The 20,349-nt window shown below is 37.4% G+C and overlaps 1 protein-coding gene across 1 annotated transcript in view; it reads left to right on the forward strand.

Annotated features, from left to right (window-relative positions):
* The window catches only part of grk3 (G protein-coupled receptor kinase 3), a 60,634-nt gene that overhangs the window by 27,579 nt on the left and 12,706 nt on the right, over positions 1–20,349 (forward strand). Inside the window, exons 3-15 of the mRNA XM_081354668.1 lie at positions 7,230–7,303; positions 7,565–7,666; positions 8,355–8,429; positions 8,574–8,635; positions 8,745–8,796; positions 8,913–9,004; positions 9,092–9,191; positions 9,302–9,380; positions 11,599–11,729; positions 13,364–13,458; positions 15,589–15,696; positions 16,577–16,643; positions 19,951–20,051. Coding sequence (XP_081210794.1) covers positions 7,230–7,303; positions 7,565–7,666; positions 8,355–8,429; positions 8,574–8,635; positions 8,745–8,796; positions 8,913–9,004; positions 9,092–9,191; positions 9,302–9,380; positions 11,599–11,729; positions 13,364–13,458; positions 15,589–15,696; positions 16,577–16,643; positions 19,951–20,051 — 1,138 coding nt within the window. The remainder of the gene's footprint in view (positions 1–7,229; positions 7,304–7,564; positions 7,667–8,354; positions 8,430–8,573; positions 8,636–8,744; positions 8,797–8,912; positions 9,005–9,091; positions 9,192–9,301; positions 9,381–11,598; positions 11,730–13,363; positions 13,459–15,588; positions 15,697–16,576; positions 16,644–19,950; positions 20,052–20,349) is intronic.

The following is a 20,349-nucleotide window of genomic DNA, read 5'->3' on the forward strand; positions in this document are numbered from 1 at the left end:
CGCTCTGAGATGCAGGTAACCCACATGCATGTAAATAAAGCGCATATACATATTAGTGCTGCATATTAATCGAATTTCTGATCACGATTACAATTACGGATGCCACGATTACAAAAAAAAGTTAACTTACATTATTCTTTGTGCTTAAGAGGTGTGTTTAGAGCAAGTTACATTGTGAGAGGCAAATCACGACTACTTGAGACAACCCAGCACTACCAGTGGCGTAAGTGGTCATGTTAAGGGTAACTCTACGAACATGGAAAACAGTGATAGATGGACCTCTCAACCTTTACACTAAGCAGGGATGTGATTTTTCCGGATTATTTTTTCCGGAATTCCGGATTTTCCGACCTGAAAATGTGACCTACGTGAATCATGCAGATCTGTAAAAAAAAAAAAAAAAATGGGGGGCGGGGGGGTAATCTCACAGCCGTCACCATGGTAACCCGGGACGGAACCACAATCGCCGCGAATCGCGGCCACACCGGGCGGCACGTCAACATGGTTACAGATGGCAGAGAGATGCAATCTTTCCGCGCCCAGCGAGTGCTTGAAGTGCGTCAGAAACAGAGCGCGCGCGCGATCAGTGGTTGGTAATTTGTTGTGTAGTGTGCGCGATGCCGCATCCAATGTAGACAGCATTGCTTTTTTTTGAGGGCGCTTAACACACAGGCTCGTAGAAACGGGCCTGGCAGCTTGCGCCAGTTCTAGACGCGGTGAAAGTTTCCCGATTGTGACGGATGGCCGAATTTACATGACACATTATAAATGAGCATTATAGTCTGCGATAGATACAGTGCCAAAAAGAAGAGAAGAGGATAAAAGGGGATAAAGACAGAGGTAAAGTGATGTAGTGACAGTTTATCTAATTGCATAGTCTATATAATTTCATGGCAGTTATTTACTTAATGTTAGCAGTTGTTCTGAGTTCTCCAGACTGTGTGATTTTTGTTACAATCATGTCAGTTTTAAGACACATTTTTTATTATCACTTTTTTATTAATGTTTTACTCTACAGTTGTGCAGTTTTGGGGGGAATACAGTACAGGCCAAAAGTTTGGAAACATTACTATTTGTTTTTGAAAGAAGTTTCTTCTGCTCATCAAGCCTGCATTTATTTGATCAAAAATACAGATTATTTTTTTTATATATTGTGATATATTATTACAATTTAAAATAATTGGTTTTCAATTTATTATACTTTAAATTATAATTTATTTCTGTGAAGCAAAGCTGAATTTTCAGGATCATTACTCCAGTCTTCAGCATGTGACATCCGGTCTATCACATGATCCTTTAGAAATCATTCTAATATTCTGATTTATTATGAGTGTTGGAAACAGTTCTGCCTAATATATTTGATGAATAAAAAGGTTAAAAAAATCTTCTTTACTATCACTTTTTATCAATTTAACACATCCTTGCTGAATAAAAGTATTGATTTATTTCAAAAAAGAAAGAACAAAAAATCTGAACCCAAATCACTGACCAGTAGTGTATATTGTTGTTACAAAATATTTCTATTTTTTTTTTAAAAATATTCTTCTTTTTTATTTTTATTTCAATTTTATAACTTTTTATTCATCAAAGTATCCTTAAAGTATCACAGGTTATTAAAAAATATTAAGCAGCAGAACTGTTTCCAACTTTGATAATGAATCATCATATTAGAATGATTTCTAAAGGACTGGAGTAATGATCCTGAAAATTCAGCTTTGCATCACAGAAAAAAAATTATAATTTAAAGTATAGTCTAAAAATGGAAATCCAATTATTTTAAATTATTTTAAATTGTTGATGGCGCACTGTTGATGGCGTGGATTAGACACTTGGCTTTGATTTCCACTGCGACACATCCACCAAATAAGTTGTCATTTGTCATACTGTACAAAAAAAGTTGCATGTTGCACAACTAGCTGTAAAATAAATCAAAATATATTTTTTTGTTCAAATAAGTTGTTATGGGTCCTGCTTTACTATCCATATAGATCCGCCACCAGTTTGATCGGCGGGGCGGGGGGATGGGGGGGGGCGGGTCTTAGTATATTTTCCTGCTTTTTTGTCCTTAGCCAATCACATGCCTGACTAAGGAGAAAATCCAACGCAACTTTGAGGGGACCAGACGAAACATGATTATGTATTTCTGCTTTGATTTCAAATCAACATAAAAGTCCGCCAAGCAAAATAAATCACATCAACAAGCGTGGCTTACGTCACTTCAGATTTCCTACTGGTGGTGCGAACGCAACCAGGAAAACGGCCATATTGGGAACATTAGTTCTCAGGGAACCACCTTGATGGCTAGTTCCTAGAACTACCCGGTGCGAAAGCCCCTGTTATACCATGTATATTTTAACTTTTTATTTGTTTATTTAAAGAAACCAAACCAACTTATCGTTGACATTTGAGGCTTAAAGTTTTTCAGGAACAGTGCTTTCAGCTTCTTGTTTTATTTTTATATAAATGGCATGCAGTTGCTTGGTACAATGGTGTAAAGCTATTCAAAACATCATTCAATGTAAATTGTGATTATCGTAATTAATAATCACATTTACAATTTCAGGGGAATAATTGACAATTATAATTTTGCCATAATCATGCAGCCCTAATAAATATATATATATTATATATTTTAGGGGTGTAACGATACACGTATTCGTATTGAACCGTTCGGTACGAGGCTTTCGGTTCGGTGTTCGGTACGCATTTTCAAACTGAACGGTTCGTTGGACCATTTTTCCTGCCGAGCAAAATTTCGTTATTTCAAATGTAGGCGGGCTCATAAAGTAAGAGACGCTGGCGCGACCACAACATTGTCCAACATCAAATGTAATGTAAGCGGAACGAAACTGAGCTAGGCCTACTCGTTATTGTGTGGTTGACGGACCGTTTATCAGTTTGGACGAAAGCAGCGTAAGCCGATCTTGATCAAGCGACACTGTTACTACACAGCGCTAAGAGATACAGTAAAGAAATCATTTGAATTCGCCACTTAAGTAATAACATTGCTGCGAAATCTAGTGAGAAACATTCACATTTCTCCGTTATTAACGGATTAAACAGCGCGTGGAAACCAGGAAGAAACATTGTGCCATGAACGAACTATCCAGTGTCCACAGATCTGCAATATTCACCATGGATTTACTGTAGTAACACTAACTGCAACCATGGAAGTTTGGCAGGAATAGTAGGCTATAATGCTTTCAAGTAACATTATGTCGGTTTTATTAGGCTACATTTCATTTTTTCCAAGGTGCCGTTTTGTTTTATATGCTCCTAAGAAGAGTCAATTATAGCTCCATCATTGGATATATATATATATAATAAAAAATATGCCATGGTTGCCACCGCTACGTTCATATTACGTTGCGATTCCCACCGCGGCACTGCCTCCACTGTCGTTTTGCTGTTTTTATCAAAAATTGTAAAATATTGCAAACGTCTGCTCTGCTCATCCAGCACAAGTTGCAGTCGCACAGTGAAGCAGGAATAATGGTTCACTGATCGCGTGACGAGGGCGGAGGATTCGTTGCACAACAGAACCTTAGCGTCTGATAAATGTCTTGTCTTGTAGGATGCGTGTTCAGCACCGCTGCTCCCTATACACAGAGTATGTGCGATCGCGAATTTGAAAGTGGAAGTAAAACACGAGCTCTGGACAACATTGTTGTCTTTCAATACTTGTGATAATTCATACTCACAAAGTAGAACTGAAATGACATTCATTACAAGATTATAAGGTAAAACATTACAAAATGCACCTGCAGACTATTCTTCCAGTCATGAATTTTGTCGTTGAGGATTTCTATAAAATACTGTGCAAATGTCTCGTCTCGTTCTTGTGCACCCAATCTTATGTCTCATCTCGTGAGATAAGAGTCTCGTCACACCCCTAATATATATATATATGTGTGTGCGTGTGTGTGTGTGTGTGTGTGTGTGTGTGTGTGTATAATGCAGATATATTATAAATATATAATTTAAATAACGCTAATAAATTCCATGTATGCAGCTATAACCTAAATAGCGATTTGGCAATTTTGAAGTTGACTTTGAATCAACACAGTGGTAAAAAACTAAAAACTAAAGATTCCGTGTAGACCTACATGTAATTATGTGATTCAGTGACTGTCCTCCCAGATCTCCTGTTCTTCAAGAGAAAGCACACACTGAGTGGTCCGTCAGCAAGCTTACCCCACCTGTACTTGGGCTCGAGTCAGAATCCTGCAATCAAGGAGAGAGATTGTTTTGTTCATTCAAAGTGCGATTAAGGGTAATCCATTAACTCTGTGACGTAAGCCACATCCTCTTCGGCGTGATTTCTATATCTATCACTCTCGCTCACCTACTCATTCCTGCTCAGAACATAAGGATATGAGGAAACCCTGAATTAGGCGATTTTATCTGCAGTTTCAATTGATGTGCAGTCAGTGTGTGTTTATATGTGGCTAATCTGACATTTAGAGCTGGAACTGTTAAACTAGTTTTTAACCAGTTTGTACCTTCCACCTGCCTGTTGATTCCTTGCATATTGTGCATCTCATTTATATGATTGCCATCTAATCAATATGTTTTCACTGTGATCCATGCATTTTCATACATCTGTGTTCGTGTCACTAGCCGCTGGGTTTATTCCTCTCTGGATTGTATTTGAGACCTCTTGACTCTACACTGCAGACAGCAGGAAAGGGAGGAAAACAAAGATGAGTGTCTGAGAGATAACAGAGAGGAGGAAGAGGACGGCGGGCAAGATACTAAGAGGAGAAAAAAAATTGCTGAGAGGCCCTTATTAGTATCGCTACTACTTTTCATTACTATTGCTCATACTTGGGGGTCCGATTTGTGACATGGAAATTAACTATATCTGAAATAGTGTAGCTTGTGGAAGAGTTTGTGAGTACTTTTAAAAGTGATTGAAAATATCCCATAGACTGACATTGTGTTCATGCGCTCAACATGTCTGTCTGTGATTGGCTACAATGATCAACGCTACAAAAACATGTTGTAAATAGTTATCTTTGATGCTCTTCACCAAGCACTTGCGCAAGATACACACGGGAGCGTTTGAAAGCAGGTGTCTATCAGCGGATCCATAATATATCCACTGATAGACGGATCCGCTGATAGACGCCTGCTTTCAAACAGCCAATCACAGACATATACAGTATGTTGAGCGCGTGAACACAATGGCCAATCAGAGACATATATGTTGAGCACGTGTACACAATGGCCAATCAGAGGTGTGTAAGAATCCATTCAACAGCGCTCAAAATGTTAGAGGGAAATGCTGATGTCACATTTTTTAAATTTCAGTACCTACTTGGTACCGAAGTCGGTACTTTTAACAACACTATTCGGCCCCATGTAATTGCTCCTCAGTTCATGAATTCTGCTTTTTGAGCTACAGTGAACCAGCATTCACTCACAATATACCTTCATTAATGTGATGCATTTATGAAAATAGCAGGACAAGACATGACTCAATCCATTGTGAATTGATTGGATTGTGAAAAGGAGCAGTTTCAGACCTGAAGATTGTAGTTGGTTGTGAAAAGAATGACAGTTTTGTCCTAGAAATCAGGCCATGTTTATCAGAGCTGCTTAATCACCCTTCAGTATCTTAATGTATCCCAGTATTAGCTGTTCGTTTTATATATTTATAAAATATAAATTACAATACATATACACATTCACAATTTTAAATATATACTTAAAAATAAGTTGTATTATGGAAATGTTTGTTTTGTAAATATATAAAAAATATATATACAGGGACTGGGTGAGAATAAAGTATCACAATACATTACTACAGCATTGTTTTTGGATATAAGTCATTTTGAATATAAAGCATCTTTTAATGTTTAAAATGACTAATCACTGTTTAATCACTATTTAAAATGAATGTTTATAGACGTTTTGCCCAGCAGCACCATGTTTGTGGTGTTTTTTTGTTGTTTTTAATCTCCTAAAAGATAATTCCACTGCGATCCAATTAACGTCTGCACTGCCCTCCTATTTTAACAGTGGTAATCAGCTCGCACTAATGCTGCAGGTATCAGAAGTGGCCACGCTCTCAGATCTCATCGCCCAACGCTAGAACTGGCACGCTAAGCCTCTGGAACAACGTTCCTTCCTCCTGCATCTTTCATCTGCTCTGTTAATATGACTTGAAAGGGCCATAGCACTCTTGACACCCTTGAATTGCATTTCATCCTGTGACTTTTGCCCTGTGCGGTCACCCAGTCAAACACTGAGACAGGCAGCGATCTCTATCCGAGGGCCGTCCCCTCCGCTCATGATGGTGGCCCATTATTGTTGCTATGGGAACAGTCTCAACTTTGCTGTCTATGCTGATCTTCTCCCTCTGTGCCACGTCGTCACCACGTGAGCGCATGGGTTGTTTAACTGGTAACTTCTGCTGTGCTTTGTTGAAAAGCAAACAAGTTGAAGATGAGAAGGGAAATGCTCCAGCTGGCAGGATCGAGTGAAATGGAAGGTCAAGGTGGCTGTCTGATGGGGGATTTTCTGAATTAGGATAGTGGTGTCTGTCCTGTGATTTAAGGATAATCCTCTTAACAGTAACTAATCCGCAGTCAACTGGTTAGGTTGTTGTTATCGTCCCTCATTCACTGAGAGCGTTTACCATCAGCACTGTACCTGTATCCGCAAGTCACGAATGAGAGCTAAACTGTTTGGGTGAATCCCAGAAGCAGTTTGTGTCATATTTGATCCTCAATCAAAAGGGGAAAATCTTAAATTGTTGTGCATAAAAACATAACCTTTCAATGACATTTATTTTCATGACACCATGACAAATCAGGAACTTTCTTTGCAAGGCTGAATGCATGTTTATGATGAATATCCATAAAATATATACCGCTTGTGATCTTTCTTGTGTTTTCATCACCGCGTGATATTGATTTGGTTATGAAATTCTGCTTCGTTGGAACAACTTCCCCCTTCAGAGCAAATCATATTATATGTATGCATGGTGATAAAGCTGCTATTTGAGTTGTCTCTTTATTATTTACTCTAGTTATACGTTTGTTTACTTTGGCATGAATGCCTTTCGGGAGCTTTCAAAGGCATCAATATAGCTGCTGTTTTATTTGCTTTATATTTATAAATACATTTTCTTGCATTGCGCACTCTAAAAGGTCAAATCTTTCTATCGTTCATTCTGTTTTGCACCTTATCTAACTGTTTGCCTTCCTGCCTCTGTTGTCCAGGTTTCCTCTTGTTCAAGGATTTCTGCATGAACGAGATCGACGAGGCCGTTCCACAGCTGAAGTTTTATGAGGAGGTAAAATAGTTTTTTCTATGCAAGCAAGCAAGCAAGCATCTGTATATTCCCTTCAATGGGCTTTGTGGTAATTGTGCATGTTTTTACTAAAGATTATTTTTATGTTTGACCTGACTTATCGTCATGCTGGTTATGACCCGCAAAGACATGGCTAATTGATGTTTTTTTCCCATTCCATTTGACCAGAAGAACACCATGTGTCCTATTAAACAGCGTGAGATTGTCTCTGAGATGACGGTAGTCTTGATTTGTCCTTTTCAGATTAAAGAGTACGAGAAGTTGGATTCAGAAGAGGAGAGGCTAACACGCAGTCGACAGATTTACGACGTCTACATAATGAAAGAGCTTCTGTCGTGTTCACATGTAAGAAAAAACTAGCAGCAATTTCTCATTTATACAACATAGGGCTGCAAAATTAATAAATGATGAATAAATATTCAAGATTTTGTCTCTGAATTTCAGTTCTACTAATTTTGCTACGTGTTGGTTACAGTAGATCTGCTCCTGTCGTGTCAAAGCTTTCTATTCACTACATGATTATTTGCAAGTTCAAATAGTGATCCAACAACTAATCATTGAAGATGAATACTTGCATTATATATAATAATAGTATATACTAAAAGATATATATATATCTTTTTTTATATGATATTTTGTTAAAATGTTATTTATAATCATAAGCCCTAATATGATGTATGCAAAGGAACATGGTTCTATAATGCTGCTAGCTGGAGGGATGATGCTTCTTATTGTCCATTGAAGATCCGGAGACTCAAATGATTTCTGTCGAGAAAACAAGAGTACCATTAGCCTCCGTCAGTCTCCAGTAGTAGCTTTTCAGAAACAGGAAGCCTGAATGAACCAACACAATGGCCTATAGGACACTCGAGGCCTGTGTGATTGTCACACTGTTTTATATTGTGATAACCAGGAATGCTTAGGAGGTTAATGTCGATGCTTGACGTTTATTCAGGGGAAGCTGTTCTTGTTGTTTTAGTGTTTTGACCTACCTTATCGCAAATGTCACTTAATCTACCTTCCTTTCTCACAGCCCTTCTCTAAGAAGGCAGTAGACCATGTCCAGACTCACCTAGCAAAGAAACAAGTTCCTCCAAATCTCTTTCAGGTAAGTCCCCCAACATGATATAATCAAACCTGTTTTTCCGGGTGCAGATTGGCTTTTGTGCATTTAACACAGAGGAAGTAAAGTGTTCAGAAAGCAGGGACTCCCAACAGATCCTGATGCATTTGTTTGCTTGCCTCCTTCCAGCCATACATAGTTGAAATCTGTGACAGTCTTCGAGGAAAGATCTTTCAGAAGTTCATTGAAAGGTGAGACAGACGGCTACAAAGCTAATAAAAAAAAATTCAGTTCGTGTTTGATTTATTTTGGTGCTTGGGAATGATTTTAACATTTAAAACCTTTCTATTTGTTCTATAGCGACAAGTTCACGCGTTTCTGCCAGTGGAAGAATGTAGAGCTCAACATCCATGTGAGTTTTCTTTTTTTTCTTCTTTTCTTACGTTTTGTTCCTTGTGCTTTTTTTACCCCAAAATTATTCATGCACCTTTAAAAACTTTTGAAATCTTGTTTTATTTTTGCATGTAGTTGACAATGAATGACTTCAGTGTGCATCGGATCATCGGTAGAGGGGGTTTTGGAGAGGTGTACGGATGCAGAAAGGCAGACACAGGGAAAATGTAAGTGCTGTTGTAAGGATGAAACCAAAAAGAAGCTTCTTTTGGGTTTGGATAAAAGGATGTGCTCACTTACTGTGTGTGTCTCAGGTATGCCATGAAGTGTTTGGATAAAAAGCGGATCAAAATGAAGCAGGGAGAAACGCTGGCGCTCAATGAGAGAATCATGCTGTCGTTGGTCAGCACCGGGGTGAGTGACACGTTCACATGTGCAAACTCAACTCGTCGTCGTACTCAGACTGCACAATAATTTCCCCGTCTCATTTGTTGTACCCTCTCCATCTCTTTTTCTCTCTGCAGGATTGCCCTTTCATAGTGTGTATGACATATGCCTTCCACACCCCTGATAAACTGTGTTTCATCCTGGACTTGATGAATGGTAAGGGTAGCCATCATCTCTTTGGTCTAAAGACTTGTTCATGCCAATGTATAAGAGTAAAATTTTTGCCAAATGACAAAACCTAAAATACAAAAAAATTTCGGTACACAAAAGACTAAAGGGGGTCGCACACCAGACGAGAAGTGCAGTGTCGCATTGCGCCACATGGTTAAAATTCGAACGCATTGTTTTCAATGAGTGTACTCACACCAGCGCCCAGCTATGAATCAGGACTGCTGTACAGACATTATCTTAATTTCATAATACCTTTAAACAATCAATATTGTTGACCACAAACTGGCAATAAAATGTCTGCATCCGGTGTGCAATACGTCTAGACGCTACGTGGCGCTTCTCGCCCAGTGTGTTACAGCTTTAAGACTCAAAATAAAAAAAGCAGAAGTACAATGCTTTGGACTCTGTGTTGTGTTCATATTGATTTGATTTTATGTTTTGTTTTAGATTCATGAGCACATTTTTGTGCTATAGTTTAGATCAGGGGTCTCCAACCTTTTTTCATTTGAGAGCTACTTTTTAAAAATGAAAGTGGCCGAGAGCTACTCATGTAATGCAATACTTAAATCTCTTAAATAATGTCTCATAACTCTCATATTAATAACTATGCTAACTGTTTTAGACCTAAAAGAGTTATTGTAGGCCTCTATATGTGTCACCCTTAATTGTCAGAGATAAAAAAAAGTTATACCGTAAAAACACATAATTATTGTTGATTTTATAGTGCATCATAACTAGAGAGGAAATTAATCCTGTTCAAAAAGTACTAATACTACACAATGAAATCAATTCACCAAGTTTTATGTCGAAAACCAGCAAATAACAAATAAACTTAGCATCAATATGCACTTTTTGTTTACATAAACATTAAAATAATAACATTAAAAATGATGGCAAAATTTGAAAGGAGTGTCTTGCAACATGTTATCTACTAACATGTACAAGTTCAAATAAAGTTTTGACAAAAACGTTTTTATAAAAAGATAAACCTCGCATATTTCAGCCTTTAAATCATTTTTATAAAAAGAATGAGTCAAAAAAGATAAATTACTGACATTTACAATGCACATTAGCTTATCTTTTATTATTAATAGTAAAATTCGGTCCGATTTTCCCGTGGCGTCTGTTGTTGCTATGCAACCATGCCCTGCGCTCTCCACAACGACGAAGAAGTTTTAATAGCTAATGGATTTCCACCATCGAAAAACACTTGCTGTAGCTCTACTACTAGATTTATTTACAGAGAAGAAAAAAACACCCGTAGTTTGGGTGCACCCACATCCTTCATGTTGACTCGCTGCGCCTGGAAAAAATGAGTGCGTCGCTTCAATTATTTGAAATAACAAACTTGAGCGCGTAAAAGACGCGATATGTGAACGGCCCTTGGCGAGCTACCTCCAATCAGGCCACGAGCTACTGGTAGCTCGCGAGCAACGTGTTGGAGACCCCTGGTTTAGATAGTCTCACCAATCCAAGCCAACACCACCCAGTGTGAGATTGTAGAAGGCCATTTAGGGCTCTTATTTTGGCCTTCCTCTATAACTCAATGTCAGCCTGAACATGGGGTGGAGCTTCCTCTTCAGACACACTCACACTTCCTGTATCTTCGCTGCAGCACTGGCCACTTCTCTGAACATCCTTCTTTATTTGTGAAACAATCACATCACACACTTCAGAAACAGTGGATTTAACTCAACAAAAGCATTTAGACAGACACTCATGAATCTGGTCTTATAACACTTCCTACATATCAGAATGATCAACATTTTCCCAGAATTCTCAGAAATGGACACTGTTCAAGTGGCTGTTCATGTGACATCTCAATCAAATTACAATAATTAATTGAACTCGTACTGGGTAGACTAGAAGATCCTTAACCGACCCACAACTTGAAATATTATTAGAGAGGATTTATGATTTTGCAAACTATAAATGTCGATTAAATATATACATTTTCCGGGGTTTATTCATTATTTGTTTTTTTTTTTGTTTGGTTTTGTTTTTTTATTATTGAATTTTTATCTTGCTTTATTTTATTAAGCTCTTTTTTTGTTACTTTATTTTTATGTTGCTTAATATACTTTAATTTAGATTTTGTTTAAACTCCCTACAAACGACTCAAAAGGTAAATGAATTGGTTACATGGTGTGGAATCCCTGATCTTTTATATTTATAATGCAGTTTGATTGTACTTGTCTTTCAGGCGGAGACCTTCACTATCACCTCTCTCAGCACGGGGTCTTCAGCGAGAAGGATATGCGTTTTTATGCAGCTGAGATCATACTGGGCCTCGAACACATGCACAATCGTTTCGTCGTCTACAGAGACCTCAAAGTAAGTTCATCGCCATCCCAGTCGTTCTTTTTCACACTGAAAGGATTGTTTGTACTGTCCTCTGTCACTGGAAAAACTGTTCTTGTGATTCCCTGTTCCCGCTAAAAAGGGAAAACGAAATGTTCCGTTCGAGTTTGTGTATTTTGTAACGTAAGCTTGAATCTGTTCTGCGTCGTCGTCTGAGGTTATTTTATATTAAGTTTGGCTGAGCTGTCTCTCTTGGCAGCACTGTTTATTGTCTTTAAACGGAAAAGTACGTCATATGACGGAGCGAGTCGAGCTTAACCTACAGTCCCAAACGCCTGCCATTGCGATGACCGCTAATATCATGTCATTTGTCGACCCTCTGTGTGGAAGCAGCAGGAGTATAGTTATGCAATCGTTGTGAATTATGCAATTTTAAGTGAGATGTTTGGGCTTCGCGCTGCCAGATTGCTGAGGATATGCAGGATCTTCCCTGGCAAGCTCCTGAAACGGGAGACTGCACATGCGAGCAGGGTGCAGTATCACTGCTGTTTTGTGTAGAAGAAAAACTCTGCATGAAATAGATCACGTTTGCTTGCTTATACCTCTGAGCAACGTTCCTGAGAACCAGAATACATGGGAAGATTTCCAGTGCGAAATGTCTTTTACAGGGATAGTTCACCCAAAAATGAAATTCGTTGTTGTTTACTCACGTCATATCATTCCAAACCTATATGCTGATAATTGTATGTGGAATATCATTTTTTAATAATAATCATGCAGATCTTTTTATAACACCAGTCCAGTAGTTAAATGCTAATTTATGGCTCATAGGAAATCTCATTGGTCTAAACGCCTGTATATTAAAGATCAAATATGTTCTCATTGGCTGTGATTGTGTGACATTCAATAGTGGAATGGTCATATATATATATATATATATATAACTGTGTGTATGTATATGTACATTTTAAAATGATGGCAACATTTTATAAAAAATAATTGTAACATTTGAAATCTTACTTATTTAATGTTCAATGTTAATATATGTATGTGTATTTATACAATTTGTTTAAATTATTATTATTTTTATTTATTTTTTTATGTTTGTCTCGACTATCATAGTGACAACAACCAATCACATTACTTTTCCGGTGTTGCATGAGCGCGATTGGCTAGTGTCAGCGCTAGGGTTAAAGAGGGTTGCATGAGCTCTACATTAAAGAGCGCCAGCACAGTGTTTGTTTGAATTTTGTAATAAAATTGACAGAATTTGAAAGCTGAGACTTTACAGAAGTACGGTAACAAAGCACAATGCTAATTGGGATTTGTTGGATGGGAGGCTTGCTACAAAGCTTTGTTCATTCATCAATTGAAAACAGCATATGCTGAAAGATTGTTTCTTCGGGTGTAAGAATCGATATTGGTTCTTCAAAATGGGAATCAATTAAATTTGAGAAATCAGTATTTTTAACCCAGCCCTATTGTGCACGCTTTCCGTTGTGTACATGGTCATGTTTTTTCTTCAGTAAATGTACTCCATTGAATCACAGTAATGCACAGTAATTTTGTAGGTGTTGCTCACAAAAAGACAGTCTGTTCTTTATCAGGCTCTTAAGCATATTTATTTTGACTGTCCTAACCTCCACATCATTTGCTGTTCCCCACAGCCTGCGAATATCCTCTTAGATGAACACGGACACGTACGCATCTCTGACCTGGGCCTGGCCTGCGATTTCTCCAAGAAGAAACCACACGCCAGTGTGTAAGTTCCTCTTCTCAAGGGATCAAAACCACGTCTTTTATTAGTGTAAAATAAAAGTGTCTCTTGTTTGGGGGAAGTGTGATTGCTTCTGTTTTCTGACAATGTTTCTCAGTTGGCACAAGCTCTTCTTTGTCTCATACTCATGTTTGAGCGTATTGGAGCTTTTTGCAGCCAGTTATAAAATCTTAAACCAGTCTAATCTGTTTTTTCTTTGTGCAAGTATACAAATGCTTTAACCAATGAATTGCATACAAGCAATCATGTTATACATGCATGTGGTGTTTGCGACCACATTCTTGTATACGGTTTGTTTCAGTGTCATTTCAGTGTCATTTTTTTGAATTGTTCAATTGTTAATTTTATTTTGTAGTCCATTTGTTCATTAGAAAAATTACACAACTTGACAAATCAGCATTTTTTTTTTCTTTTGAAATGACCTCAATGTACCCTTCCGCTCAAGAGTTCGGTTCAAAAGTTCACATTTATTTGATCAAGAATACAATAAAAACAGTTGCATTGTGAAATAAAATTACAAATTAAAATTGTTTTCTGTTTAAATATATTTTAAAATATAATTTATTCTTGTAATGCAAAATTCTTAGTTTTTACTCACCTGTGTGTGTGTGTGTGTGAGTTAGAGTCTAATTTTAAGTTAATATTTTCACTCGCTGATCACTGATTGAGCGCTTAAGAGTTTTGTTCTCCGTCAAGCCATCTGTACTATTTATATGCAGCTCAATGGATGCGCAGCGTACCTGTATTTGACGAACTGTAACCTAGTGTGAAGGTGCATGACTCGCAATCGTTTTGCTGAGAGCGCTGGGTTTCTCACACACACACAAAGAGAGAGCGAGAGAGCCTTACATACCACACAGAATCGACGCCCTACATGGAAATGATATTCTTTGTTGTATTTTCCTGTCAAAATAATGGAGTTCATTTGGAATTATTCAGCTTTTAAGAACAAGCAGAAGATATGCCGGTTTCTCCGGTAGTGGGCGGAACTAATGTGCAAACGGCAATCTCATTGGCTAACGCTCATCCCAGTTTTGATTTCAGCAAATCATTTCGATTAACATTCATGAACCCAGCAGCTCATCATTAGTTATATATGGGTATATTAGTAGTAGTATTAGTGGTAGTAGTATTAACTTTTAATAATATTTTATATGATCTATTACTCTAATCAATTTTTTACAGTAACTGAATGACCAACTATATTTTAAGCACCACCACCAGGCCTAAGTTCAGTTAAAATGACAAATATGCATACATGGTTACCAAGTTTTAGTTATAATTACTGAAGTTCTATCATTTAAATAGTGCTTGATTAGCATAGTATCATAATAATGCTTGATTGACTGATGTTAAGAGTGTACGTTCAGATATTTAAAAATATAAGCTGATTTGGTGAAACTAATATATATATATATATATATATATATATATATATATATATATATATATATATTAGTATATATATATATATATTAGTATATGTATATATATTAGTATATCAGTCTGGCGAAATTTACTAGCCAATGGCGATTCTATTGCCAAGTAAAGGGTTGAATAGAAGAGACATTTATAATGTCACAAAAGCTTTCTGTCACTTTTGATCAATTTAAAGTGTCATTGCTGAACAAATATAATTTATTTAAAAATAAATCACTACCCCAATCTTTTGAATGGTAGTGCTGGTGCAATAAGCAGACAAACTGATGTTTACAAAGCAAAGCTGAAACGAAGTTCTTGTTGATATGATGCCATAGCCGTGACAATTTTACATATTTACCACCAATATTTACATGTCAGCACTTATTTAATGCTCATTTCAATAAAAAAAGCAGTTATTCAACAAATGTGCTCATTTAAATATAGACGGTGCAATCTTAAAGGCACAGTAGCAAAAACATCATGGTAAATTCAATGGGTCAGATAGAGGATGGAAAACGAAATGAAAATGCAAAACAAAGTTAGTTTTTGGTAGAGTGGACTAATGTAGCAATTATTTTGACTGTTTGTGTTATGTATAAGAATGAGCTTTGTTATGTTTTACAGTCAGTGTGTGCTCAGCCCGGGGGTTGTGTACGGTTTGATTTTAATGTGCATTAATTGCTGTGTTTGCAGAGGTACCCATGGCTACATGGCACCTGAGGTTCTGCAGAAAGGAACAGCGTACGACAGCAGCGCCGACTGGTTCTCTCTGGGCTGCATGCTGTTCAAACTCTTGAGAGGGTAAGACCGCCCTCTGCAGCGGCCCGCTCATGAATTCTTTATCTGTCTCTCTCTCTCTTTCTTTCTTTCTCTCTCTCTCTCTCTCTCTCTCTCTCTCTCTCTCTCTCTCTCTCTCTCTCTCTCTCTCTCTCTCTCTCTCTCTCTCTCTCTCTCTCTCTCTCTCTCTTTTAGTCTCTGTCTGTGTTTCTCACCTGTTTGATGTGGAGTGTAAGGTTTAAATGTCAGGGGTTTGGAAGCAGGAGGTCAGGAGCAGACATCATAGAGAAAAAAGGCAGAAAGAGAGGGGGAGGAGAGACCACTGAAACGGTTGCTAGGTAGAGAGTGGGGGGGTGAGAAGAAGATGTAATGGGGGGCGGAGTCTGGTGCATGTCTTTCCATTGAGGTGTATGTCTCACACACACACACTTCAAAGCAGAATGAAAGTGGGTCAAACAGGCATGGAAAGCTTTCTATACATTTAAACTTTACACTCCACATAAATAATTGTACATATAAAACGTGTGTGTATGTATGTGTATACAAGTTAGGGGTATACGTTTTAAGGGTATAAAAATTTGATTATTTAAAAATTATTTATATAAAATTACAAATATTTTTCAAAATCATTTAATTTTTACTTTTTGAGGTTTTAGTTATCAATTACAACTAGCAATAACGATCTATCTCAGTTTTTGATTTACATCAAGACGATGAGTTAGACAATGATATGCTTGTGTCACACAGTCAACAACTGAGATTGAAAGGTTTTTGAACTCTCATGGAAACCCCCCCTCCTGCCTACCTGTCACTGCTAAATCACCACATGTGTCCTCTGTTTGACGTTGCGAGGCTGAGCACTTTGTGTGCGGTTACATGAACTCTGCTTCTTCTGTTCTCAAAGGCACAGTCCATTCAGGCAGCACAAGACCAAAGACAAACATGAAATTGACCGCATGACCCTTACCATGGTAAGAAACTACACGCAGCTTTATTTTTACCATTCTCTGTTGTTTGTCTTTATGTACCTTCACACATAATCGCATATATATGAGAGTGATCTAATTTAAAATTGCTACATTGTGCATGATGAAATAGACTGAAAAATCCCATAGACAAAAATAGGCCAGCAGTTACATAGAACATCTTAGCAACCACACAGATCTTAGTTTTAAAGCTTTAAAGACTTCTAGTGAAGTGTTTCCTATAAATGAAATTCAAACTGGAAAGTGTCTTTTGGAGAGCTTCTTAATGCTGAATGACGGATATTGCCTTGAAGCGGGAGATAGATAAAGGAGCCACAGCTTTCCCGTGGAAGTGAAGAGTGAGCATTTCATCATTGGAGCACCTGTGCCTTTACACCCACTGTTTAACAACGGGACGCTAATGGAGTGGAATTTGCATCCACGCTTTGCATTTACTGTCCTCCTCTCACCATTGCAGTAATTTAGTCCTCACCGAGCTGCCACGCTCTTGACTGTTGTACATTCACTAGAAAGGAAGTCACTTGTTTTTAATGCTGATTTGGGACTTTTTGTGGTTTCCCTTTAAAGCTGAGACACAAGTGAGCTGTCAACTTAAGCGTGAATTCTCCCAAGGCAAAAATATGCTGCCTTCTGAGACTCCTGGCTTTGATTAAAATTAAAAGCAGCATTGCATGCTTCTTTCAATGATAAGGCAGTCCCAGAATACAATGCGAAAACTTAGCTCAGTGCAAATGGCAATTATGAATTACATTTTTTTTCAGTATTGATAGAAAATAGTTACAACTAATTACAAAAACATAGTATTTGTGTGTGCCATGTATTTTTGTGCTTATTACAGTATCAGGTAGCTAGACTCTATTTCGCTGCTTATGAAGGTAATTTCAAATGAGTCATAACTTAAAACATAAAGTACGACCAACATTTTATTAGTCCGTTAGTCGCAGAAAAAAAAACCTATGCAGGAAGTGAAGAAATCACGCAATCTGTGATGGACAGAATGTTTATGGCAAGAAATCAAAACATTTGCCTATCATTCATCGACCTTAAATCACTTGAAACGTATGTAGTAGCAACATTACAAGTCCGCTCGCTCTTATGTTAACCTAGATAAATGTGCACTATTATTAGGTGCATAAGTGTTAAGAGCTTAAGCGCATAAGCGCTTACTGGAATTACATTCAGACTCCTAACTCACAATAACAACAAAACGTTGTGCTTTTGTAAAATAATAAAAACAATCAAGATGTGCTTTCTGCCGTCTTGGTCTCAGTGAACCAAAACTCAGTGTATACTTTCCTCACAGACATGAGATATATATATCTATAGAAAGCTTGAAATGTCTAAATTAAAGTCTGCGTGAACCGGAAGTTGCAAACGACTTTTCTCCAGTGTTGTGACGTATTTCCCAGTGAAACGGAATATTGAACAGAGGGCAGGGTTTTACTCTAGCGCTCCTCCTCTCCATCTCTCACTCATAGCAGACTAACGGTTTGAGGGGAGTGGTTAAGCGTTTCCCAAACCAAGCCGTCAAACCTACGTCATCAGCCATTCCAAAGATTACGACGGCAAACAATTTTTTTCTGTGTATTAACTTGCACGGATTAATTTTTCACCACAAGACTAGTAATATGCGCTAACAAAGTAAATAGGGTCAATTTTGATTTCAGTTGGACTTTAACCAATTCAAGTGTAAAATAAATATTCTCAGATTATGTAGTCCGTATGAAACGTGCATAAAGAGGCGTCCACTACTGCGGAGATGACGGGTCAGCATCGTGACTTCATCTCTACAGCCAAAAACACAGAAAACATTATCAATAAATGATTAAAATGTTTAGACCGTCGTCTCCTGTTTTTTCATGACACATTCATAATCATTACTTTTGCCGGTGAGCTGTGGCAAGCTTTATGCATGCGTTTTAGCGCTGATTAGGCTATGTAATATATAGGCAATTACAGGCTCATTATTATGATTTATGGCTTATTAATATAAACGCGACTAGTCAACTAATAATCGCTTAAATGAACGACTACTAGTCGACTAGAAAAATCTTTTGACGAGGGCAGCCCTAATTCTTTGATGTTTTGTAATACAAATCGTGCGAGTAATGTGTTCACACAGAGAATTTCCAAATAGAAAAAGTGTACTTTAAATACCCGGACAATGCACTTAAAGACGATAAACAGTTTTCCTCTGACAGGCAAGATAATCATGTTTTATTTGGAAACTGGAACACAAAGATTTTGAGCCAAGACTGTTGTTTAATTTTCTTACTTTTTTTCACAATGTCCAGCAGTAAATCTTGTTTTTGTTTTTCCTGATGAAATAAAAGAAATTCCAGTGGACTCCTGACAATCCTGTCACAATAATTTAGCTACTCAGGGTTTGTTTTCGGATGTCAACCTCCCAGAGAAAATTATCTCCAGATTTCATTAGTCAAGGATTTAGAAGGTAACTTGTAAAACAAGCGGTTTTATACTCTCATCAGATTTAGTTAAGATTGGACTGGAAAACGTAATCATGACACAGAAGTTTAAAGTTGGCAACCAAAGACTACTGTTCAAAAGTTAGGATGCATTTATGTGATCAAAAATCCTTCAAAACAGTAATATTGTGAGATGTTATTACAATTTAAAATAACTCTTTTCTATTTTAGCATCATTACTCCAGCCTTCAGTGTCACATGATTCTTCAGAAACATTCTAATATTTGCTGCTCAATAAATATTTCATATAAATGTCCTTTATTGTGGATACATTTTTTTCAGGTTTCTTTGATGAATAAAAAATTTGAACAGATGTTTATTTAGCAACTACATAGAAACATGCTAAAACCACTCAAAAAAAATTATAACTCAATGCATGTATTTCAGCGTTACTGTGATGGTACCTGACAGCCTGATTTGCGGTTGTTCGTCTGCATTTAATGTGACTTTAGTGAATGTTGACCTTGATTTGAATGTGCAGTTGGCACACTGCCTGTTATGTAAGCGAATTGTTTTTTTGGTTGTCCTCACATTCATTTGTATGATTATGAGGATATTTAAATACCGTTAAGCACTGGGTACTGTTAATGCTCTGTTGATCTAGATGGCAAGAAGAAAGTTTGCTGTTCCTGTATATTTGCATTTTACTAATGAATGTTCTGTGTAACTAATGAGGAAAGCTAATAAAACAAAAGCAAACACTCACTCATTTGAATTGTCAAACACCAGGCAACACTGCATAAATTCATGTTTAATTTGACCGCAATCAAACTTATGAGCCACTTCCTGTTCATCTGTTTCCACAGAATGTGGAGTTGCCTGACTCCTTCTCACCTGAGCTCAAGTCCCTCTTGGAAGGACTCTTACAGCGAGATGTTGCCAAAAGATTGGGATGTCTGGGGCGGGGGTAAGTCAAACACTCTCCATCTTCAAGATTAGATAGATCTGAAATACTGCAGTCACGTTTGATGTTTTTTATTTATTTATTTATATTTTGTTTGTAGTGGACTACTCAAATAATAAAAAAATAGTTTGACTCTTGTCTGGATGGAGTGACTGTCTGAAAGCATTTAGATTAGGCAGAAGAGCATGCTGGGAATTATTTGCAGCTCGTTCTGAATTGCTGACACCTGCTGGTCAGAAGTGGTGATGGTTGATAAAGTTCATCCTACTTTACTTGTAAAGCAATATATACTGTATAGCAA

The sequence above is a fragment of the Scardinius erythrophthalmus genome (genome assembly GCF_964197995.2).
Source record: "Scardinius erythrophthalmus genome assembly, chromosome: 23".
Taxonomy (NCBI): domain Eukaryota; kingdom Metazoa; phylum Chordata; class Actinopteri; order Cypriniformes; family Leuciscidae; genus Scardinius; species Scardinius erythrophthalmus.